This window comes from Poecilia reticulata, linkage group LG18 (assembly GCF_000633615.1).
Source record: "Poecilia reticulata strain Guanapo linkage group LG18, Guppy_female_1.0+MT, whole genome shotgun sequence".
Lineage (NCBI taxonomy): Eukaryota > Metazoa > Chordata > Actinopteri > Cyprinodontiformes > Poeciliidae > Poecilia > Poecilia reticulata.
In genome coordinates this window covers 194,247-219,396 of record NC_024348.1, presented here as the reverse complement: position 1 = coordinate 219,396, position 25,150 = coordinate 194,247, and the positions used below count along the sequence as shown (strand labels likewise).

General features: G+C 38.9%; 1 protein-coding gene across 5 annotated transcripts in view; it reads right to left on the bottom strand.

The window, feature by feature from the left end:
* Positions 1-25,150, bottom strand: part of tspan5a (tetraspanin 5a) — a 63,597-nt gene that overhangs the window by 27,570 nt on the left and 10,877 nt on the right. The window contains exons 2-11 of one of the 5 annotated variants that reach the window (XR_536041.2): positions 23,899-23,949; positions 23,570-23,716; positions 23,302-23,472; positions 22,438-22,563; positions 22,253-22,300; positions 20,468-20,584; positions 20,312-20,373; positions 12,978-13,068; positions 9,044-9,081; positions 4,307-8,383 (exon numbers count right to left, since the gene is read on the bottom strand). Coding sequence is in view for 4 of the 5 variants with exons in the window: in XM_008434821.2 (XP_008433043.1) it covers positions 12,996-13,068; positions 20,312-20,373; positions 20,468-20,584; positions 22,253-22,300; positions 22,438-22,563; positions 23,302-23,472; positions 23,570-23,716; positions 23,899-23,949 (795 nt within the window). In the remaining variant the exon portion in view is untranslated. Of the gene's footprint in view, positions 1-4,306; positions 8,384-9,043; positions 9,082-12,977; positions 13,069-20,311; positions 20,374-20,467; positions 20,585-22,252; positions 22,301-22,437; positions 22,564-23,301; positions 23,473-23,569; positions 23,717-23,898; positions 23,950-25,150 lie in introns of those variants that run through there. The other 4 variants (XM_008434821.2, XM_008434822.2, XM_008434823.2 and 1 more) reach the window with 4 other exon arrangements.

Below are 25,150 nucleotides of genomic sequence, written 5' to 3'. Positions count from 1 at the left end.
CCAGATCGTTGGCTCCAACATGCACAACTAAAGTCTCCATGTTTGGCTGATCAGTGGTTAGAGAGAGACTTTGCGRGTCAAATCAGATACAGTGTCACCAAGAAATCACTCTCGTTTTCTTGGGATTGCAAACATGACTGATTCCATTTACTGCCTCATCTCCAACAATAAGCACTCTTGGCATACCTTTCATTTTCCTGGTAGTCACTTTGTCCTTCGGAGCTTTGTGCGGTGGATGCGTTGATTTAGCCTCATTGCTGATGTTTGAAGGTGGGTTTTCACTCAGGCTCGTGCTGAAGTGCAGAAAATCTGTTTTTCAGTGGGATTCCCACGGAGTCAGGATGTTTTGAGGCTCGGGCTGGTCGCTTTGTCCTTGGGAGCGGGGTCGGTGTAGTCGTTTTAGATCCAGCTGCTTGTTTGCTATTCTTTGGCGGACCAGGTGTTGAGGTTGAAGGTGGGTTTCTGCTCAGAGCCGGCCACGCTGATTCATCCAGGTGAGGGGTTCTCCCCGTAGCTCTAAATGCCAGCTCAGCCCTCCTCTATAATAACTGAGTGTTCCACCATGTTGTAGTTCTGACCTTCTGCTCTTGCCTCTGTATTAGTGTTCTGCCATGTTTAGAACTACAGAGACTCTGTAGTCCAAACCAGCAGCCTTTCTATGTATTCTGTTGCCATAGCGATCAAGCCTCTGGCAACTATCCTGTGTGTGCGTGAGAGACTATGAGACATCCAGACAGTTTTAATGAAAAAAGCAGTCCGAACGACCTCTTCCCGTTCAGGATCCGTAAGGCCGATCCAAAAACCGTTTGAAGCGTATGAGAGGGCTATTTGTCTTCTCCGATAGTCCTGTGATTCATATCTGTAGGTCATTCACAATAATTGCACTGATGAGAGAAATATGGTGTGCGCTGAGCTCAGTAATTTTTCAAAAACCTATATAAAACACTGAGGAGGAGCGTCAGTTGGTCATGTCCCATCACTTTGCTCTGAAGCACCTGGACAGGAAACCGTAAGGCCTAGAGAAATTTCGAAAACATTTTACCGGCGCAGGCATTCGGTGCGATTTCCTGACCAACTTTCATGCCAATAGCACAAGTTTTGAGGCCATGAGAGCGATTTCAAAATTATTTTGGGGTCAAAATTCCACTCTGTTTCTCACTCTAAAAAAGCGGCAGTTGGTGTCAGTTACACTCTGCGTTTTGGCAGTTGGAAATTTCGCTCGTTTTTCGCTTTTTACATCGCTGTCGTAACTCCGATCCCCAATAAAAATAATAGTTCCCTTCTCGGCATCGAACCGCACGATTTGATACCACTTTTGTGGGTGGGCASGCAGCGGTACGAGCCGCATTATCGGTGATGGAAGAATAATAAATAACTAGAAAATTCCTGCAGAAATTTTAAAGGTGCATGCCAAAGTGTGCCCATTGGGTTTGACCCAGTGTTATGACGCTAAAAATTAGCATTAATGCTAAAGAAAGCAGCAATGTAGTCAATAACCTTTGGAAAGGCAGAAGCATGTTGACTAAGCTGTACTTGTACCATTCATTATGTTAAAATTAATGCATAAGCTAAAAGCTAAAAGTGCACATTATAAACTACACACCAGTTTTTAAATTGTAATAGGCCAAGTATATCCGGAGTTATGCTAAAATTAGTAAACCATATTTTTCCGAATGTCAAGAGAAATGTCAAAAGCGCCACAAGCGCTTTTCCGATTATGTGAGAGGGAATGAGCTTCCAAACGTACAAAACGAAACGAAACATTAGATTCCTGTGTTTTTGGAAATGTAAAATATTTAATAAATGACGATGTATAACGTATTTTGTTGCTGAGAAACAAAGTAAAGTTGCACAAGTAACAGTGAAAAAGAAGAGGAACCGAGAAGCGGAAAGGAGTAGCGGCGCGAACGGAGCAGCTGCAAAAGCAGTGAGATCGCGAAATTAATGGAAATTTCGACTGGTAGCATTCACTTCGTAATTAGTTTTTAGCTAAGCGGTTTCTGTTCTGTATATAAAGGATTACCTGAAGAATGAACATGGGTTGATAACATCCCAAGCGGGCGCGCAGCGGCGCTGTGTTTTGAGCAGGAAGACGAAGAAGAAAAACCCGCAGCCGGAAACCGCGGCGCAGTGAGGATTTCCATGGTAACAATGCCTGATCGATCATTCTTATTAGCAACAGACAAAGAGTATCAGAGACTGAGAGTACGATGAGATCCTGGCAGTCTGATAGGCAACTACTCAGAGATCCAAGCAGGGGAATAGCGGCGCTGCGTAGCTGCAGGGAGTCGATCACTACGGGGTGAGGCGGAGCCACTACTTTAGCAGTTAGAAGAAAGCATCTTACAGCAACGGCTAGCCAAGGTAGAAAAACCTTTTTCCCCATAGTCCGAAAGACTGCATTTGTGGCTGCATTTTTACTCCAAAATGCAGCCAGTGTCCAAAAGAAAAAACATAAGTGCAATCATTTGCATATTGAGAGTCTACAGAGTCTGATAATCTCCTCACTCTGCTCCTGGATTACTGTTTAAACTTTTGAGTTTTATGTCAAATCCACACGAATTAAATGACAGATACAAATTCTCTCACTGCATCTTTGATTCATTTTGTCCAGCTGCAGACTGTTAGACTGTCCAATCAGTCAGGTATGGTGTAATTGCTGCTTTTAATCAGTTTTTAGTTAACTAAATTCAAGTCTATGGAACATAAAATGTCACCAAAATCACTGTCCTTCTAAAATCTTTCAGAAAATCGTAAAAATGCACCAAATCGTATCGAATTGTATTGATCAACAAATATTGTGATACATATGGTATCATGACCAGAATATCGTATCGTAAAATTATTGTATCACTACAATAGTACTTACCTCTATTTGTCGCTGCTGGAGGCGCAGTGCAATGGAAGCCATCTTGCTGGTCCAGAGACAAGACGGGTATGGCTGCAGTAGAAAGCCACTCCCCGGTGCTCTGGCCTTTCAAAATAAAAAACTTAACTAAAAACTCAGGCTAAMCATTTTTCTCGGTGACCAGATGTCCGGTATTATTTGTTTCTTTACTTAAACTGACTTGCAGGTGGCAGAAAATACTACAGTAAATAGCCTGAAACGAACAAGCTTGTGTCCTTGCAGCCTGCATAATGTGTGTGATACGGTCCCTGTATAAGCCGCACAGAGAGAACTTCCGGGTCAGACCGCTTGCCAAAAAATGAAATAATGAAAAACGAAATTGACAGCTCATTTTATTTTTGCAATTGCCGTTTTTCTAATTTTGTTTTACAAACAAACAAACAAACAAACAAACAAACAAACAAAATAAAAACACATGCTTGTTTTGTTTTTGCAATTTTATTTTGAAACGAGAAAACCAAAGAACGAACCATACACGGATTCATCTCCTCTCCAATGTCCGAGGGACTTCGTGTTGCGCCGTGTCAGCTGTTTGGGATTCCCCTCCTCATTTCCCCTCAGAAAGCACGGAGGTGAATCCGCGCTTTCTGATTGGTTACCTGTTACATTCAACAGGCTGCGTTAAGCTCCCAGTCGGGAAAACCTCCTGATTTAAATCGGAGCGGTCACGACGATCTACCGTAACACACCACACACTGCAGGATGATCGGTTACGAAATCACCAGCGACAATCTTAGATCGGCCAACTCTAAGATTATCGTAAGGAGAAAATAGGTGCAAAAAATCGTGTAGTATGAACTACTGCATTAGGTATTCGGATGTGCCCATCTTCTCTATTTAAATCTAGTGATTAATGAATTGCAATATACAGACTTCATAATCTGCACTCTTTTGGTTGAATGCAGTATTTATTTCCACTTTGGCTTTATGTTTAGTTTTTATTCAAGTACTTTTTTTTGTTAATGGAGACTGAGAATCCATTTTATTTTTGTTTTTGGTTGTTTTGTTTATTTAGTTTATCAGTTCCAGTGTTATGTGTTCTTTTGAAAATAAAGTGTATTTATCTATCTAGGCAGGAAATCGCATGCATTATTAGTCATTTCCATTAAATCAGTGTCAAAAGGTCTTGAAACAATGTTATTGTTTATCACAATAATTTTTTAGACAATCGCTCAGCAAAATTTGTTAACGTGACAGGCCTACTGGTTAAGAGCAAAATAGTTTGCACCAATCAGTTCTTCCACCTCCTCTAGAACAGATCCATCTGAACTGCACCTGTCTGGATTTAACAGACTGCAGCAGTGTTGCTGCAGGAACAGTGACAATGTGTGGGAAGTGAAATGCTTTAACACATTTGTTAGCCTCCATTTCAAATGTGAACAAACACATCAAATCAGCATATTTCTCAGTCAGCTCATTTTACTAGAGGATAAAATGATTCCAATGTTAACAGCACATGAGGAAGTAATTACATGACAAATGGAGGTGGGATATACAGTGCAGGTGGTTGATATTGTGAGCACGGATTCCCTTCAGTGATACTAAATGTTTTATATTGTTAGAAAACCACATTAAATGTACAATAAATATTTAGTATCAAAAACATCATCCCTCTATAAGTAGCGTCGCACTTTTTCAGAATATAACATTTTACAACGAAGATCAACGCTTGAAAAAATACTATAGTTTGCTACAAATCCATGCTTAGAGCAGAAATCCATCTTAAACACATAGAAAACCTCCACAGAAACATCTTTCAGTAGATTCTATTGAGTCTTGTGTACAGTGATGAGATCTGTGTCAGATTACACAAAGTGAGAGAGAATCATGGGATAAAAGTACCACTTTTTTTAACTTGAGTGCACAAACGCTGTCATGTAAAACACTGAACAGTCAGAAAATCCTCATTTCACTGATATATAAAAACAACTCGTCTGTTCACCAAAGTTCTCAGCTTCACTGAAGCTGTTCAGTAAAAACATTAGCTCTCATCAGGATGGGCTGTACACCTACATACATTCTGAGTGATGACTTCAACATATTTTTAAATACATTTTTTAATAAATGGGGTTTTCCCAAACCCTTAGGCATCCAAAGTTGGTCAAGAAAGTGATCATGTGTACTATGCTCCCTTGGGTTTTTTTTATTTTAACTTCTTAAAAAAGTTGGCGGCTTTTCCTATTAAAGCCCATTGTTATTGAATTATATTTTACTCATTTTCTATTGATTTAAAATTAACTAGATGGTTTACTTGTGGATGGATCTGTTTGGGTTGTTATCTCAACATCCATGCTGGAGGCATGTTTATTCTGTAAAAAAAATTCCTTCAGCAGCAGAGAACATATGGTGACCTGGTTGTATTGATTATTTCATGCTGTAGATTTAGAATTGTTCACCTAGTCAATTCTAAATCTTATAGCATTTAGAAAGTGTGTGTGGTTGTGTGTTTCTGTGTTGCCCTGTGGGAAGGGAAAGAAGAAAAAACTGCATTAAATTGGCTGATACCTAATGATATTTGTTGATCGATTTAGTGGAAAATTAAAACTACTACTAAGCCCAGAGTACTCTGTAGTTTGAGTCATGGTGCTGAGGGTCTGTGACTTAAACAGGAAGTAGTAACACCTAACAGTATACATCATTGATAAAAGCTATTTAGTCCTCAGAGGAGCTGGGCTTCATGTACAAAGGCTTGCTTGGATTTCCAACTGAAACATGGTGTACACTAAAATCCAGACAAATGAAACCAGAGACACGTTTCCTTTCTACATCCCAATCAATGTGGAATTAAGAACATGAAGGGGAGTTCCAGACCCCTAACTGGACAAGCCCTCATTTACATTAATAGGTACAGTATAAATCAAGCCTGAAAACATGCACAACATAAAATTATGTCTTCACTGAAGGGAGAACTCAGGTTGCGGCATTTCAACCTATTTATATATGTGATTATTCACATTTCATCGGTAAACACGCAACTCTAGCTTAGCCAGGAAAAATGAGTCGTCGCTCAGTTTTACTCTTTAAGACAAAAGATGCTGTAAAGATAAGATGACAGTCACACATCACTTAGTGTGCATCAAGCCTGAGCACTCCCATGTTGGCATCTGAAGGGACAGGCAAGTGAATTTACCCACCAAGACTCCAAATCAAGCTGTTCATCAGAATGAATTAATTACTTCAAACCACTGCAGCACAATGTTTATTTGTGCCTTAGACTGGTGGTATGGATACATTCTTCATGTGTAGGATGTGTGCTGAACGGCCACATGCAAGAAGGTACAGCAAGAAGGTCCTAGATCAAAAGTTAAAAGTTTGCGACTTTTCCTTGTGCTTACATGGCTTGTCTCGGGGTACTGTGGCTTCCAAGACCGTCCAAAGTTCCATGAACATTAGATAAATTATCCTTACAGACAAAAGTGTGTGTGATTGTGTGTTCTGTCTTGCCCTGTGATGGACTGACAACCTGTCCAGGATATACCCTATCTTTCTCCCAATGACTGGTGGAGACTGGCACTAGCGCCCTCTGGCCTTACAAGCGGGTGTATTGAGACAAAATGGATGGATTGCGTCTGATATTTTTGCAGCGTAATTTCTAGGTGTCTCAAAAACATGTGATCCAAGGTTAACGTAACCTTGGATCACATTTCTAATTGATAGAACTGAACTTTCTTGTGGAAAAATGGTATGTGCAAGTTTTTATTGCATTTGTAGCCTTTGTACATGAGGTCCCTGGTCTGTCTGGGAATGTCATTTAGTGCACATGCAGACTGGTGATTGGTATGTCACCTATAGCAGACACCAAGTTCTGTACAGGAGCACCTCTGTGTTTATATGACTGAGTCTTTCCACATTAGGAGCTTTACAATTAACAAAGACAACATGGATTTTGATAAACCAGCTGAGCAAGTAAAGAATGCATAGCCTATGGTTGCTTGGTGATTGAAGATGGGTAACAGCAACAATACCACTGCATTTTCCTGCTAATTTTCCTCCTCTGGATAAACAGGTTGGATCATTTTCAACTGTAAATCAGCCACTGATTTAAAGTGTATTGTGGTATTGTGGTTTGTGACTATTTCCATGGTCCATCCATGGCAACATCTCTAAGTACAGCAGTATTGTGATGCTGACCGCTAACATCCTCACTTTAGCCCTTTACTCAGCACAGCAGATGTCACATCGGACAGCAGGAAAGTGGGGGGCTGTCCCATCAGCCCGACAGTTTCCGAAACCTGACAAAAAATAAAAACTTGTAAAAACGCAGACGCAACGTAGAGTTGCTCCAACCCGTTGGACCGTGGACAGGCTGAAAGCCTGTAACCCCGTCTCTTAAGACAGCAGAAGGGTTAGTGCTGGGCCTGCTCTGATTCTATGGTGAAGATCTGAGTAAAACTAAAGATTCATCCTGTAACCAATGGGTTGCCAGTTTGAACCCTTGCTCTATCTGTCTTATTCATTGTGTTCTTGGGCTTCACTCACCTTGCCTGCTGGTGGTGGTCAATGGCATCATGGTATCAGCGGCAGCTATGTCTGACCATCAGACCTCTGGGCCAAAGCAGATTTAGAGGCTTGATGAGAGATATCTGTATATCAAGGCCCTGAATAGAGATGATCTTAAAGTGGTGGAAAATACGTTATTGTGTTCACCATGGTGAGTCATTTCTCTGTGATCCTTTGCAGACTAAATAATGAAACCTGAATTAAACTGAGGCTGCTGTCTGTTTCCATGTTTTAAACCTTAACATTCACTTGCTGTTTTAACTGTGGGATGTTCCAGCAACTACTTGTAATTGCTGGAACTCTACCAGCAATTACAGGTAGTTGCTCACTCTACCTTGTTCTAAACATGCAAGTGTCTTGCAAATCAAGCCATTTACACATCTGTCACTGGTCTGCATGTGGACAAGATTACATTCCTTCTGGAATTTCAGTTGAGTTTAGGTCAGTTTTTATTCATATCCCAAGAGGATTTAACTTGATTATTAAATTGTTTTGGTCAGTGAGTGTATTTTATCAGCAGCATTAATAGAGCAACAAAACAATGTTATTTCTGTGTTCAAGGACAAACCTGAAATATATCCACCCAGTTTGATCTAACCAATAAAAAACACTCTGGATACAGTAAGGATAGCTGTTCTCTTCCTCTATTCAGTACACATGGTGGTACTTAAACAGTCTTCTCAGTTGCTTATTTAGTCTTTGTCTTGACCTCTATGTAGGCCAACACTTCTCCAGTGAAAAATGCTGAGTTTGTTTCAGTAGGATGTGACAGAGCCTGCTAAGTGCATGTATCAAAAGTCTTCATCTTGCTCTTGTTCAGTAGTCACACAGTAGTTATATACAAAACCGTTCACATATTTAGTGCCTTTAAAAAAAGTGCTGGTAGAGTGTAGGAGATGGAGGAGATGATCGGGGGTGTTGTCCGGTGGCGCTCGCTGACAGAACCGGTGGCCAGGGGTACGTTTCATATTCAAGCTGATTCAAAGAGACAAAACATCCTGTGAGCTGCTTGACCCAGTATTACTCCTAAAGTGCTGTGGTGGGCACACTGCCACTAACAGCAGAGCTCATTTTTAGCTTAGCTAACTGATATGATAAAAAAAAGTCTGTCATATCCTTAAAGTATATTTTTGTGTAACAATCCCAAAACAGATACTACTCATGTTTTTGGAATAAACATCCTATGTTTATTCTATACCTAGGATGCAGTAAAAGGTTTAAAATCTTCAGAGGTCCTGTGGGCTTTCTGACCAAAGCCGTACCGTGCTTAATTAGGCAGAATCAGCAACAAAGTCAGCAACACTCAACAACTATAAAACTGGAACTATGAGTGTAAAGTCTGTTCCAACGAAAAAACTTCCAGAAGCTCAAACCGCATGGGTCTGTTTGGAATGACAAATTGTACCTTGTAGAGGGTGATATTGTAATGACACATTGTGGATTTCATCAAGAGTTTCATCTAAAGTTAGCACTTTAGAATTAGCGTCCACTAAATGCTATATTGATGTACTGCAGCTCTTAAGCGTTAGCAAAATTAACATTTTATGACTAGTGCTTTGCAGTTAGCGGAGCTAACTTTTAAGTCAGCTGTGCCCATCACTGCTGAAGTTAAATTTCAGCAAATGTAAAGATTACCTGTTAGAGAAGAGTTCCGCCAGCATTAGGTAAAGAAGCTAGAAGAGAACAAAAGAGGAGCTTATTAACAATGTAATGAAATATATTCTTACCACCATCACTCCTGTGTGCAACTATTTCCCTAAGATACTAAAGAAAAGGAGAAGATGAGATTAAAGTCTAACTTTGGTCACAGAGAGAATTCAGAGTTGGCTGTGGAACAATGGGCCCAAAACCAAGCTGAGAACTGTTCCAAGTCACATGACTCCAAGGTTTTTCAATGCAAGTTACCCAAACTGTGGCTCAGAGGGAGCAGAGCAGCACACATTTATTTCTGAACTCTTCATCTCGTAAAGTTCACCCATAGTTCTGATTCAAGTAACTGTATAATCCTTGTTTTTCAGCAACAGACAATTTTTCACCACATCAGGCCTCCATTTTTTCATATTTAACAAATGTTAGCCTAGTTTAAAAAAGACTAGCAAATTAGCTTATTTTTATCAAAGTATTGCAAAGTAGCATTTTTATTTACTTTTAAAACATCACTTTACATTTTTTACTGTGATTTGATGCTACAGGACCATAAATTTAACACATTTGTATTTATACAAATTGTGTTAAATTAAATGTTGTATACTAAAGGTTCAGTATACAACTTAGTTCTTAGCCTAGTGTTAAGAACTATAATCAATTACATCAAAAGCAGTAAAAGAAGAAATGCTGCTTTTCAGCTGAAAACTGATATCAGCAAGTCAAAACTTTACTGGAAGCCAGAAATCGGCCACAAAACCACAGAGCTGGGTGCCTCTCTACTGTGTAGGTGGAGTAACACCCTAGAAGATCAGGGTTCCCGGATACGGTCATGTATGACTCAACACCAAAACAGAGGTTATATACAGCTTGGTGCTTAGCAAACTATCATAGACTCATCAAACTCACCAGCTACAAATACACATAGGCCTGTCACGATAAACAATAAATCAATTAATCGCACAATAAATGAAAATTATCAACCTCATTTCAATTTATCGGCTTTATCGTTTCTTCCAGCTGTTGGAAATATTAATTTAATTATGTTAGTTTTAATTATGTTTAAACGTTGGCGCATGTTGAAATATTATATTGATCATGATTGTTTGAGTAGGCCTCAATTTAGGTTAGATTTAAACTCATAGTTTAGTCTAGATAACGTAATCAGTAGAAAATTTTTCTTAAATATAATGAGCACAATTTGATTAAAATTAGTCTAATCAGTAATTGTTCATATTAGATCATAGTCTCACGACATTATGAGAATCACAAGCAAAACTTTGAGTCACAAACAAAAACTTAGAATAGCAAGAAAAAATTTCTGACAAGCGCAAATAAGTTTGTTTTGCAAAAAAAGTTAACTTCATGAGTCAAAAATGTGTGATTTAAATTTAAAAACAAAAAATTAAGCAAAACTCAGTAGGCTTTTCTCGTGGTGGCATGCATTAATAATTCTATTTTTGCTTTTGTTTTTTTTGTTTTTCTGCAGTTCCACGTTAAAGTTTGAGGCAGCTCTGCTTTCCTGAATGGACCATCTTCATCTCCACTGCAGCAAACAGGCAGCTCTGTTTTATAGATTTACAGTCCACTAAAATGTTGCATTGTGCCCTTGTTTATATTTTTAATAGTGTAATTCTGTAAAGACAAAATATGTCTGGTGGTCCAGCTCTGATTTACATATCTTGCTAAATTGCGGGTTTGAATATTGCAATACTTTCCTATAACAAAATAGACATGCAGAAGGAAATTACTAATAAAATATCTTACATAGGCATAGTGTTATGCTCTACATGGAGATTTTCCTTAGCTTTCATTGTATATGTCACATTTTTGTAATGTATCATTGTTTATTAAACTCTGAAAGCTGAGTGGCTTTGTTAATATTCTGTCCTAGAATGCTGTTAGATGTGCCCTTTTTTTGTTGTTGAGCACTTTCCCCTTTAGTGGTCTCTGCACGGTCCTGCTGTGGCTGCATTTTGGAGTAAAAATGCAGCCACAAATGCAGTCTTTCGGACTATGGGGAAAAAGGTTTTTCTACCTTGGCTCCCGTAGCTAACTACGGGAGCCAAGGTAGAAAAACCTTACAGCCACCAGCCGTGGCTGTAAGCTGCTTTCTTCTAACTGCTAAAGTAGTGGCTCCGCCTCACCCCATAGTGATCGACTCCCTGCAGCTACGCAGCGCCGCTATTCCCCTGCTTGGATCTCTGAGTAGCTGACTGCCTGGATCTCATCGTACTCTCAGTCTCTGATACTCTTTGTCTRTTGCTAATAAGAATGATCGATCAGCTATTGTTATCATGGAAATCCTCACKGCGCCGCGGATTCCGGCTGGGGGTTTTTCCTCTTCGTCTTCCTGCTCAAAACACAGCGCCGCTGCATGCTGCGGGCGCGCATGTTCATTCTTCAGGTAATCCTTTATATACAGAACAGAAACTGCTTAGCTAAAAACTAATTACGAAGTGAATGCTACCAGTCGAAATTTCCATTAATTTCGCGATCTCACTGCTTTTGCAGCTGCTCCGTTCGCGTCGCTACTCCTTTCCGCTTCTCGGTTCCGCTTCTCTTTCACGGTTACTTTCGCAACTTTACATCGTTTCTCAGCAACAAAATACAGCCCGTCGTTATTTATTAAATATTTTACATTTCCAAAAACACAGGAATCTAATGTTTCGTTTCGTTTTGTACATTTGGAAGCTCATTCCCTCTCACATAATCGGAAAAGCGGGGAATGGCGGCGCTTTCGACATTCCTCTGACATTCAGAAAAATATGGTTTACTAATTTTAGCATAACTCCGGTTATACTTGGCCTATTAACACAATTTAAAAACTGGTGTGTAGTTTATAATGTGCACTTTAAGATCAAGTTGAAAGTGAGACTGAGGGAGGCGGAGTCTTGCTGCTACGCCGTAACAAACTAGACGTTAAAAAGAGCTATAAGAATATGGACCCCTATGGTTTAACGGATCGATACTCACGAATGAAAAATCGATACTTTCCTAGGGCGGAAAATATCGATATATATCGCCGAATCGATTTATTTATACAGCCCTATGGACGGTGCTTTATTTGCTGCACTATGATATGGAGGCGAGTTTTTTTTTCCGTCTTTACCATTTGTGTGTTTAGATTGTTTTCTGTTGTGTCGTTTCTTTAAGCTTAATTGGTTAATTAATAATATTTACAATTACATTGAGACAATGTGCACAAAATAATGGCCACTAGTCCAGTTAACTAATTTTAAAACCAGGCATTAATCCATGATTTCCTACAATCTACCTGCAATGCATATGGCTACTGTCAGCGTACAGTCTTGACTGAATGAATAACCTTATCATTATATTTATGTCGCATTAACAATGAACAGCTTATAAAGTTATCGGGTATATCAACTGCGGTAGCAATTTCACTCATGAACGTAGACGTTCTAAAATTGTCTTAAGGGAAAAATTGAGGCAAAATCTCGTTTAGTGTGAACTGGGCTTAAGGGAGGCATAAACTATTGCCTCAGGTAGTTGCATATGCCCATCTTCTCTATCTAAATCTAAAGACTATTGAAGGGCAATATAGTATACATACTATACTATATTCTGTACTCTTTTGGTTGAATGTAGTTTTAATTTCCACTTTAGTTTTATGTTGTGTTAAGTTTTTATTTAGGTACAGTTTTTGTTAATGGAGACTGAGGCTTAATTATATTTTGGTTTTTGGTTGTTTTGTTTATTTTGTTTACCAGTTCCAGTGTTAAGTATACTTTTGAAAATAAAGAGTATTTATTTTTGGCAGGATGTGCTTGCATTATTATGTCATTACCATTACATCAGTTTAAAATGGTCTTCAAACAATATTATCGTTTATCACAATAATTTTTGAGACAATTAATCTTTCAGCAAAATTTGTTATTGTGACAGGCCTAAACACACATACATTCTGTGCGTGCCTGTCTCATGAGTAGTAAGCCGATGATTTCTTGCAGGAGTACGGTGGGGGTCGACGCATGGACAGAGGGGGGGGCACCCTGATGAAGCATGGAGGAGGAAGAATGATGGATGAGTTTTTGCATTGCATTCCAAAAGTTCAATAAACTTTTACTCTTTAGTCCTCATACTAAGGGAGTAACAGCTACAATGAACTTTTTAAGAGTAAAACTACTTTTTGTGGTTTAAGGTCTCTGTCTATATCCAAAGGTCTTTTTGCACTGCAGGTCCCAGCCTGGCCCCCTTCAGCCCAGTCCTATTACCTGGTTGTTTTGCATTAAACAGAGGAACAGGTGGGTGGGGGCCGGCATGTCAATCAAATTCCTCCTAAAGCTGCCGAGCCCATCTCCAGAGACTGAGGAACAGTTTTGTTCTTGTCCAGCTGATTCTGTATGTGCTGGTCAGTTAGGAAGCTGAGGGAAACATTTACCTCAAATATTTACCCAAATAACAATATTTGTTGTTAATCTGTTGCTAAGCGATGAGCACAAAGTGCCACGATTAAACATCTGACTTTTACTTTTGCAAAATTTAAAAACTGTACATTTCTTGTGTCTAAGCAGATAAGCAGTATTTCAAAAGAGCTTATGTTCTATAAAGAATAATACTACTTGTTATTAATTTGGTGTTAAGAGATGAGTGTTATTTTCTGGTAATGAACTGCCATGAAGTATAAATCAGATAAGAAAGTAAAAATCAGATGTTTACTTCATGGCACTTGGTTACCAAAAACATGCTAATTTCCTAGCAACAGATTAACAACAAATGTTATTGTTCAAAAAACGTAAGATTTCTTTTGAAATACTACCTGAAATACTATCTGAGGCTGCGTTCACACTGCAATTCCGATTTTTTTGACGTAATGCGACCTGTATCTGATCTTTTCATGACAATCTGAACGGCACAGCTCGGATTCTTTTTCGAATGTGACCCATATCCGATATGTATCCGATTCAAATGTGACCTAACGTCCAGGTCACATTCATCTGAACTGAACTTCACCAGTGCTCAACAAATCTCACTATTCTGCATCCTGATACGCACAAGGGGGAAGAAAAACAACAACTATGACAGACTATAATGAGGATTGCTAATATGCTGCTCTGGTCGGACAACAACTTCAAATATGTAAGCTATGCTCCACCGCTAGCCTCTATGTTTACTTCCACAAACTGAGCACTTCTTTATATGGTGGTTGGCAGAACACTGAGAATGCTGATGCTATTGCGCCCTGTACTGCGCATGTGGGACACTTTCAGGTTGTTGCCCGTTCAAACTGCAAAACACTACAGGTCACATATGACCTGCATATGTGGCAGTGTGAATGGCCCTGGCAAAAAAATCTGATTTGACAAAAAAATCAGAATTGGGTCACTTCAGGCTGCAGTGTGAACGCAGCCTCAGATAAGTAGCATTTCAAAAGAAATCTTACGTTTTTTGAACAATAACATTTGTTGTTAGTGGTGCATGGATTTCATTGATAAGTAAAGGTAAGATGGCAATAAGATGTTTTTGTTAAGTTTTTTAATGAAATGTGCGTTTTGTGGGCTACAGTTTGTATGTCTAAGTAATTCAGTAAAGTAGAAGCGGTAGCTAATCTAGTCTTTTTGGTGTTAAATCCTAAAACATGAAGCAGCATTGTTGTCAGTTGCTATGGCAACAAGTCTGCTTGTAGCTTGGTGGATACAGAGCGAGAAATTGCTTTCTCGCTCTTTCCCTTTGCTGTGGATCATATCATGAAATTAATACCTACATTTCTAAGTTTCACTGAGTTAACGCGGCTATGGATAACATGTAAAAGATTAGTCTTTTTGCCCTCCAGCTTTGTATGCCTGCGCGAAATTTCCGTACGTCCAATAACATGCATGGTGTCTATAATCGTAAGTCAGTGCCTCACCAGCATTGAACCTCACCGCCTGTCACTGGGCTCTCACTAAACTGTTCTTACTGTATTTTGTAAAGAGTGCTCTTTTTAATATTTTTATTATTATGCATTCAATGCACTTATTGAGATCCTGCTCACATTTTTCGGTCGTTACCTACTTCTGCTATCTTCAACTAATTGTGCTAATTCATATATCAAAACGTTCAGCTTCTTCAGGAGATTGCTGCTATGACTTTTGCTAAAATTCACTATTGTACTTTTTGAAATAATTGCCCTTTTGTGCAAATTTTTTGCCCCATTGAAATACATGGTGGAATTCTGTAACTGTCTTCAGTTGCTAGTGTACACTCTAGCAACTGCCGTTTTAATGCTTTTTGACAAATAAAATTATGCTGTTCATACATATTTCACTGTACAGAAATAATTTATAAATTAAAATGTAGCCATGTATGTCTACTTTAAGGAACTATTACTATCATTGCTACAGGTCTTACCGTTTTCTTTCAAACTACTGGAGTACAGCCATGTCACACCTTCTCCTATTCTTTCAATGTATTTTTCTCTTGTGCTCTGTTTCTATCTGTGTGTTTGCATTATGCTTGTCTACCTTTCTGTATATGCCTTCTGCTTCTACTGGTTTTACTGTCTGCAAAGGTCTTCTGCAAACTTTAATAAATTTTAGCAATTAAAATATCAAAATGTTTTGCTTCTTTTGCTCCTTTATGCTATTTGATTTGCTATGTTTCACTTCAAATATTTCTGGTTTTGTACTAATTTCTGCTTCTGCTAATTGATGCTTTTCACACCCTCTATTCCTTCAATGTATTTCTTGTGCTCTGTTTATATCTGTGTCTCAGAATTCTGCTTGTCTACCTTTCTGTACATGCCTTCTGCTTTTACTGTCTACAAAGGTCTTCTGATAACTTTAATCAATTTTAGCAATTCATATATCAAACATTTCTGTTAATTTTGCTCCTTTATGCTATTTATTTTGCTATGTTTCACTTCAAATATTTCTGGTTTTGAACTAATTTCTGTTTCTGCTAATTTATGCTTTCTAATATGTTTCACTGTTCAATTGTTTAAACTATTTCTGGTTTTGTACTAATTTCCACTTCCTGTGATAACTATACTATTTCTTAAGCTCTGTTTCACTTTTTGACTTTTTCAAATAATTCAGGTTGCACACAAACTTTTTTCCCCATTTCTTTTGTTCTCATCTTTCTTGCATTTCTCCATCAATCATTCTGCAAATATGCTTCTTTTTCCCCTTTATGCTATTTGTTTTGCTATGTTTCACTTCTTCAAATATTTATGGTTTTGTACCAATTTCTGCTTCTGCAAATGTATGCTTTTTGCTATGTTTCACTGTTCAACTGTTTCAACTATTTGTGGTTTTGTACTAATTTAAACTTCCTGTGCTAATTATGCTCTTTCTTAAGCTCTGTTTCACTTTTTGACTTTTTCAAATAATTCAGGTTGCACACAAACTTCTGCCTCTTTTGCTATGCCTTTGCTAAATTTCACAAATTTGCAAAATATTTCTACCATGCATGACAGTAGCTGTCTTCTGCTTTTTTCTACTTCTTATGCTTTGTTCTGCTTTTTCTTGCATTTCTGCAGCAGTCATTCTGCAAATATGCATTCTTACGGCTGTTTCGCTAGGAACAGCAATTCTTATAGTTATTATTATTTTTAATTTGCGATGAATTCCCCTCAATATTCTGCTGTTACCTGGTTCCATGGTGAGGTAATTTTTTTCCTCTGCTTACTCGCTGATGAACGAGCACAGAATGAACTAGATCGGTCAACGAGGAAAGAGAACATTTTCCGCCGCATCTCTGAGGAAAAGGCTTTGGCCGCTACATCAAAACCATTGTTTAGTTTTAAAAATTATGATGTCAGGTACAGCTTCGATGCCGCCCTCAGTTATAACAGGGCTGCAGTACGGGTGGAACCGGATCGAAGCGTGCAGTGCGAAAACGGCTTAAGATAAGATATCTTGTGCTCTTTTGAAATACTATTATGTTTTTTGAACAATAACAATATTCATTGTTAATCTGCTGCTAAGAGATGAGCGTGCTTTTTTGGTAATCAAGTGCCACAAAGTAAACATGTCATTTTTACTTCTGCAAAGGTAAAAATCAGAGTGCATTAACACAAACATTGCTGGGTGATTCTCTGAATTCGATGTTTTTTTGTGTCCCACACGTTTATCTCGAAGATTTTCATATAATGCAAACAAAATCTTTTGAGAAAATCCATCCATCCATCCATCCATCCATCCATCCATCCATCCATCCATCCATCCATCCATCCATCCATCCATCCATCCATCCACTTACTCCCTCGTCTCTCCGTGGGGTCGGGAGGTGCTGGTGCCTATCTCCAGTTAACATTCCAGGCGAGAGGCGGGGTCACCCTGGACAGGTCGCCAAGTCTGTCGCAGGGCAACACAGAGATAGACAGGACAAACAACCATGCACACACACACACACTCACCTAGGGAGAATTTAGAGAGACCAATTAACCTGACAGTTATGTTTTTGGACTGTGGGAGGAAGCCGGAGTACCCGGAAAGAACCCATGCATGCACAGGGAGAACATGCAAACTCCATGCAGAAAGACCCTGGACCGGGAATCAAACCCAGAACCTTCTTGCTGCAAGAATCCACTGTGCAGCCCTTTTGAGAAAATCAAGAAAAGGAAATATCCATGTGTCTAGGTAATGTGACATGCAAATATATTTTAATAATCATGTTTGGAAAAATTTTATGGATTGTTGAAGTGTAGAAATCTGCCAAATGAGCATGTCCCCACTGACCAATATTCATTTTTCAATGAATATAAAACAAATAAAAATAGCCAGTAACTGCAAGTTATTTGTACCATTATAAACATTTTTAGGTATTTTTTAATCTAAATAAAAGAAATATGAGAAAAATACATGAATTATGTATAAAATAGCACTTTTTAATCCTGTCCCTCAAGTTTTGTTCAACCCCGTAACAGCATACTTATTCCTCCTTCTTATAAGTTCAGTCCAATTTCCTCAGCTCCCTGGAAATGACATCACTGAAGTCTCTTCCTGCTCATACTGTAAAGAGATTTAATTGTTAGGAAAGTTTCTTACCTATATTCGGTTATTTTTTACGCAAATATTGTCATCGTCAAGCTCAACCTTTCAACCCTGTTACGCACGTAAATGATATTTATTGTTTTGGAAAAAGTAAAGAATGGTCTTTATTATATTAATTTCTTGTTTTCATCATATCATATGATGGATTGTTGAATAACTTCACATTAGCCCTCACTAATGTGAAGTTATGGCAAATTTTTGTGAAAATCTTCAACCCCGTAACGTTCAACCCCGTAACAAAAACAGTGGTTTTGTTACGGGGTTGAACGTTGGACTGTTGTTAAGCCAGCCGGTATATTCAACCCCGTAACAGTCTGGTCAACTTTTACAATGGGTTCAACCCTGTAACGCAATACATTGTTGTAGACTAATATTTGTTGGACTGTATGCAAAGTTTAAAGAATGTTTAAAACACAAAAAAAGCCTGATTTAATTTTTATTTTTAAGTGTATTTTCATGAATTATGAGAAGCACTTTTACATCAAGTTGCCATATTCTACTTATCAGTCTGCCATGATTCAGAATCAAATAAAATAGACTTACAATTAGTTATTTTAATCAAGGGACAGGTGATCTCAAAGGAGCTGGAAGAATTAGTTTAATTATGTTATGCAGTTATACTGATAGAGGAATGAAATTGTCCCGTTACGGGGTTGAATTTAAAACAACTTAAGCTGCAAAGAAATTCATATTAATGTTTGGGATTTCATGCATAAGGTGGGGAAACATATTTTCTTGGAGGTTCAAAAAGTCCTTCAATAGATGCAGTGTTCAAAAACACAATTTTTTGTGGTATATTTTTAAGTAACCTGAGACCCCAAAAGGCACCGAATTCAGAGAATCACTCTGCTAATGTAGCTACTGTAGCTTGCAGTAGCCTTTTCCCTAAAATAAGCTTTTGAGCTGTTTTGTTTATTTATTAACTATGTTTAGCACACTGAATGGAGGAAGTCAATGTAAGACAACATGCTAGCTATACCCCACACACCACCAGGAGCATTTAGGCTAACATTAGTATTTTGGCTAATTTTGGCTTATACACTAATTTTAACATACTGAATGGAGTAAGTCCATGTTACTCAACATGCTTGTGACTCCACATGCTATTCAGTACATTGTAGTTTACTTTAGTATCGATGCTAATTTTTAGCATCTGAATGCTGGGTTCCAACCGACGGTCATGGTTTGGCAGACTGTTAAAATTTCTTCAGAAATTTTTTAATTTAATTTTATTATTCATATGCAGTTAGTGGGACCACAGTCAGTGTATATTTTTTTTATTTTTTTTCCCACATAAATATGTGCAAAAAGTTGCACATATTTATCAGCTTGATGTGTGATGGGTTTCACTTTTAGAATATTATTTTAAACAAAACAAAATATGTGCAATTAAATATGTCATTATTATCAATTATAAACTTAACGGGTAAGAATAGATTATGACAGGGAATTTTTTGATGCCACATGTTAAAATAATAGACATTGAGAAAGCCTAAACACTAAATAAACTCCTCTGACCCAAAGATCTGAAAGACAACTTGTCTACGTTCGCCCCGCAGCCAATGCACCTATCAACAGCTGACTCCAAACAGCCCTGTCTGGCCAGCCCAATTAGAGCCACAGCTCTCTGGGCTCCAGTGAACAGGGCGGGGCGGGACTGGGCTGGCCAACCCAGACCCGGGTTGGCCAGGTTCTGGCTGTGCAGTGCAAAACGGGCTCAAGAGAACAAAGACATTCCAACCATATGACCCTAACCCATTCTTGTATTTCTACTCTGGGCCTCATATTGACATATGGAATGGAGTTCACACTCCATTCCATATGAAATAACTGTATTTCCTCATAACACTGACCTGTGTTATCATTTTTGACAACCTTAAAAACAATATGACCTCTATTTAGTCCCTCTTGGCAATCAGATCTGTGCTTACATCAAACATAGAGCCGAGGTATCTATTAAAGTCCACAGTCTAAAGTATGACTTTGTATCTTAAAAAATTATGACTTTCAAAGTCATAATTGTGACTTTGAATCTCATAATGATTTTGAAAGTTGAAATTACTACTTTGTATCACCTAATTATGAACTTGACTTCCATATCATATGCATCACTACTGAATTATGCCTATGAAATGAATGACACCCATGAGCATAATTAGTATATGTAAATTTTCTCAGATTGTCTGAGATTGCAAAGGTTAGAAATAATTATGAGAGCTCATGAGAACTAAGAGCAGACGAAAGGTTGATGGTGTCTCACCAGCTTGCCCTCACTGCCTCGATGTCACTCACTAAGTTCTGGGCCAAACAAATCCCAAAAATCTGTTAAGAAAAGAAAACCAATGATATATTTCATAAAGGGAAAAGTACTTTAGTTTCACTCTTTCTTTAATAATAAAACAGGACTAGAACTGACCTGCAATAATGCTACTCCAATGAAGATCCCAGCCACCAAGGTGAGGTTATCTTGGAACCACCTTTCAAACTGAGGAACACAGCCTTTCACGTTGATGTAGTCCTTCTGCTCCGAGTCCTGTATGGGCACATATGTAAGTCATCTGTGGGTTTACTTATCCCATAGTCACAGTTAGGGGTGTAGTGATGCAATAATTTCACAATACGATACGATATTCTGGTCACAATACGATATGCATCACGATATTTGTTGAGCGACACGATTCGGTGCATTTTTACGATTTTCTGAAAGATTTTAGGACAGAGTGATTTTAGTGACATTTTGTGTTCCATAGACTTGAATTTAGTTAACTGAAAACTTGATTAAAAGCACCAATTACACAATACCTGACTGTGATTGGACAGCCCAACAGTATGCAGCTGGACAAAATGAATCAAAGATGCAGTGAGAGAATTAGTTTCTGTCATTTAATTCATGCGGATTTGACATAAAACTAAAAAATGTAAACAGTAATCCAGGAGCAGAGTGGGGAGATTATCAGCCTCTGTAGACTCTCAATATGCAAATGATTGCATTTATGTTTTTGCTTTTGGACACTGTGGCTGCATTTTGGAGTACAAATGCAGCCACAAATGCAGTCTTTTGGATTATGGGGGAAAAGGTGTTTCTACCTTGGCTCCCGGAGTTATCCGTGGCTGTAAGCTGCTTTCTTCTAACTGCTAAAGTAGTGGCTCCGCCTCACCCCGTAGTGATCGACTCCCTGCAGCTACGCAGCGCCACTATTCCCCTGCTTGGATCTCTGAGTAGCTGCCTCTCAGACTGCCTGGATCTCATCGTTCTCTCAGTCTCTGATACTCTTTGTCTGTTGCTAATAAGAATGATCGATTAGCCACTGTTATCATGAAAATCCTCACTGCGCCGCAGTTTCCGGCTGCGGGTTTTTCCTCTTCGTCTTCCTGCTCAAAACACAGCGCCGCTGCGCGCCCGCTTGGGATGTTATCAACCCATGTTCATTCTTCAGGTAATCCTTTATAGAACAGAAACCGCTAAGCTGAAAACTAATTACGAAGTGAATGCTACCAGTCGAAATTTGCATTAATTTTGCGATCTCACTGCTTTTGCAGCTGCTCCGTTCGCGCCGCTACTCCTTTCTGCTTCTCGGTTCCGCTTCTCTTTCACGGTTACTTGCGCAACTTTACTTCGTTTCTCAGCAACAAAATACAGCCCATCGTTATTTATTGAAGATTTTACATTTCCAAAAACACAGGAATCTAATGTTTCGTTTCGTTTTGTACATTTGGAAGCTCATTCCCTCTCACATAATCGGGAATGATTATGTGATTCCCGATTATCACATAATCATGATAATCGATTATGTGATAATCGGAAAAATATGATTTACTAAATTTAGCATAACTCCGGTTATACTTGGCCTATTAACACAATTTAAAAACTGGTGTGTCGTTTATAATGTGCACTTTAAGCTCAAGTTGAAAGTGAGACTGAGGGAGGCGGAGCCTTGCTGCTACGCCGTAACAAACTAGACGTTAAAAAGAGCTATAAGGTTGTGGACCCCTATGGTTTAACGGATTGATACTCGCAGATGAAAAATCGATACTTTTCTAGGGCGGAAAATATCGATATATATCGCCGAATCGATTTATTTATACAGCCCTAGTCACAGTATTGGTTAATCACTCATCAATCACTGTTTAAGAAGACCTTAAACATTTCACTGAGGACAAGGGTTCCATTCCAAATGTTAGCAGAACTAGCTAAACTTACTGGTTTTGCTCTGATGTCATAGCCACACTGAGTGTTTATCACATCCTCCTAGAGACAAAAAGAAATTATCTCTAAAAGGTTTGAAAGCCATCATATGAACCATGTGAATTCTGGGATTGAATCCAAATCATTTGTGGTGCAACAGCTTCTGCACTGTGACATCGACAGAAAGAGGCTAACGTTACCGCAGGGTCCTTGGTGCAGCAGGAGAAAGGAACCCCACATTTTTCCCGACTGGGATTTCCATCAGTACAATTAAAGTAAATGTTCAGGTTCCAGTCGTCCGCTCCGAATGCGCCACAGCACTCCCACTGCAGTCAGACAGAGAAGAGAAACACTTCAGGGACTCCTGACATAGTGTCAGGTCCTACATCCTTTACTGGCATGTATGTGGCTTTAAGTCTTGCTTGTGTTTTCTGCAATGGAATTCCAGACTCAGTCTGTAAAAACAACCCACTCCATCTAACACAGTAGCCGTCATCATTTGATCTCCAGCTTCTTTAGACCTCACAACAATTCTGCTGATTTAACATAAAAATGTAGGAATGCAAAAAATGTTGCTTAAATCCAGCAGTTATGACCTGATAATTGCACCACTTAATCTCATGCTATATTAGGCTGACCCCCTCTATCTTCACTCCTGAAAATTTTCTCCAATTCTTTGCTGGGATAAACTGAAGGACTTGACCTACCTTCTGGTATTCTGGTAAAAATGATTTGACTAACTGGCCCAAGCTAGAGTGAGACTTGACAATGGAGAGGGGGATTATATCTGCAAACTGATGGACAATGGTCAGGGCTGATCAAGATGAAAATCATCCATTGCCAATGACTACCTGACACCTCTAGTTAAGTTGTATTACAATGCAGTTAGAATCAAAAACACAGTACATGAACAGTTTGGCTCCAGGTTTTTAAACTCTTTATAATCCTGATACTCCTGATAATCTGCGATGCAAAGACTGCTGGAAGATTTGAAGAAAGGAGACCAAAGTAGATGTATGCCACAGCCATGCCTCATCACATTTACTAGGTATCCCATGACTCACATATTCCTGAGTGAAATCAATGAGGTTCTGTAGGTCGATGTCGTCCCTATATGCCCGGATGTTGTTGTTGATGAACAGGTTGAGTTGGTCCTTAATCCAGTCCTTAAAAACAAAGGCCAGAACTCCTGTTGTCAACTCCAGGAAAAAGATGATTCCCAGAAACACAGAGAACTAGAACAGGAGAAGAATTATGAATAGAAGTAAAACCAGAAACAGGAAGCAATCTTTTTTCAGTGATTATTCATGGTGCTTGCAGAGTAGAACATACAAACTTAAGCAAAAATGTATTTTCCCGAAGAGCTCCAATGCAGCCGGCAAACCCCAGAATGAACATAACCCCTCCAACCACCATGAAGAGCCACACAGGGTCAAGGCCCCCCAGGTCGGTGATGGATGAGATGTTGGACAGGACCCCCTGGAGAGGACAGGACACTGGATGTGAGTCAAGCAGTTGATCCTCCTCTGGGTTATGTCATGTTTGGCAAATAGTCAAAGTGACAGGAAATAGCCAGGAATGATGGTACTGGGACATAGAGAAAGCACTACTCTAAAATAATTTTGTCTGCAGTTTCATTTAAAAAAAAATAGTGTGCTCACCTTCTCACTCCATGCCCACAGTCCAATCCCTACTAAGGCCATGCCCAGCAACTGCAAAACACCAGTCACATCTTATTACTGGGAGATTGTACAAATGTACAGAGACAAAATGTTATTCAGGAAAAATACTGAAATCCTTTCCCTGGGACAGCCTCGGCCTGTACTGCATTGTTTAACATTATCAGCAGTGAATGAATGGTATTCACACTCCCTAAACTTTTTTGCATTTTATCACAATGTAGTGGGTTTTATGAGACAGACCAACAGTAGCATCTGTGAACATCACTTTCTAGTCTTGCTACAAAGCCTTATTTTGACTAGACAATCATAATGCTATGATATGATGTAAGTCATTTCATTGCATCTCTGGCAGGATGTTCAGGGTTGTTACCCTGCTGGAAGGTTCAACACTGTGGACCAGCTATCCTCTACCTCCTCACACCACTCAAACCATACAATCCTTTAGGTCAGCTAAAAACTCATCTCTTTTCTCTGGCGTGTGAGTGATTGTGTAAGAGACGCTTTGAAATCCCAACGTTATGTTGTATTCTATTTCCTATTTTATGATTGTGGATATAACTGTGAAGGACTAGAGTCTACTTTTGCTGTTTTTAAACGAATAAATTTGGCATTGCAGATAAACCAACATCTTCTCTCCTTTGCAGTAGCAACTAATCATGGCTGAAAATCAAAGCAGGCAGATGTTGATTAAAAATTTAAAATCTGCTAAGATGAAAAGAACATCTAAAGAAAAGTTCTTTCTCCCTAGTTCGAAAGGCAAAAACAAGGGCAAAAGTGCTGTTCTTAGATATTTAGTCTATGAGACAGGTGGACATAGAAGACAGATTCAGCCTTTCCTGAATGGATCATCCATCATGCCTCGGATCATGCATCCATGCTTTCATGTTTTGTTGACCAAATTCTGACCCAAACTACCTGAAAGTCGAATCTGAAATTGCGAAGGACAACATATCTCAATTTTTTTGTTGTTTTTTTATTAAGATTTTATTGGTTCTAGTAGTCTTTATTTCAGAGTGGACAAACAGAAAATGTACACCACATTGCTGTACGGGGCGAAATGAGGAATTTCGGCTCTTTTTAGAGAACCGGCTGCTTTGGCTCCCAAACAACAACATTGGTGGGAATGCTGTGGTGGCCCAGGGGTAAAGCACAGCCTATGTATGGAGGCCTTAGTGCTCCACATGGCCATCACATGGCCATTCGAGTCCTTGCCTGATTACCTTTAGCAAAT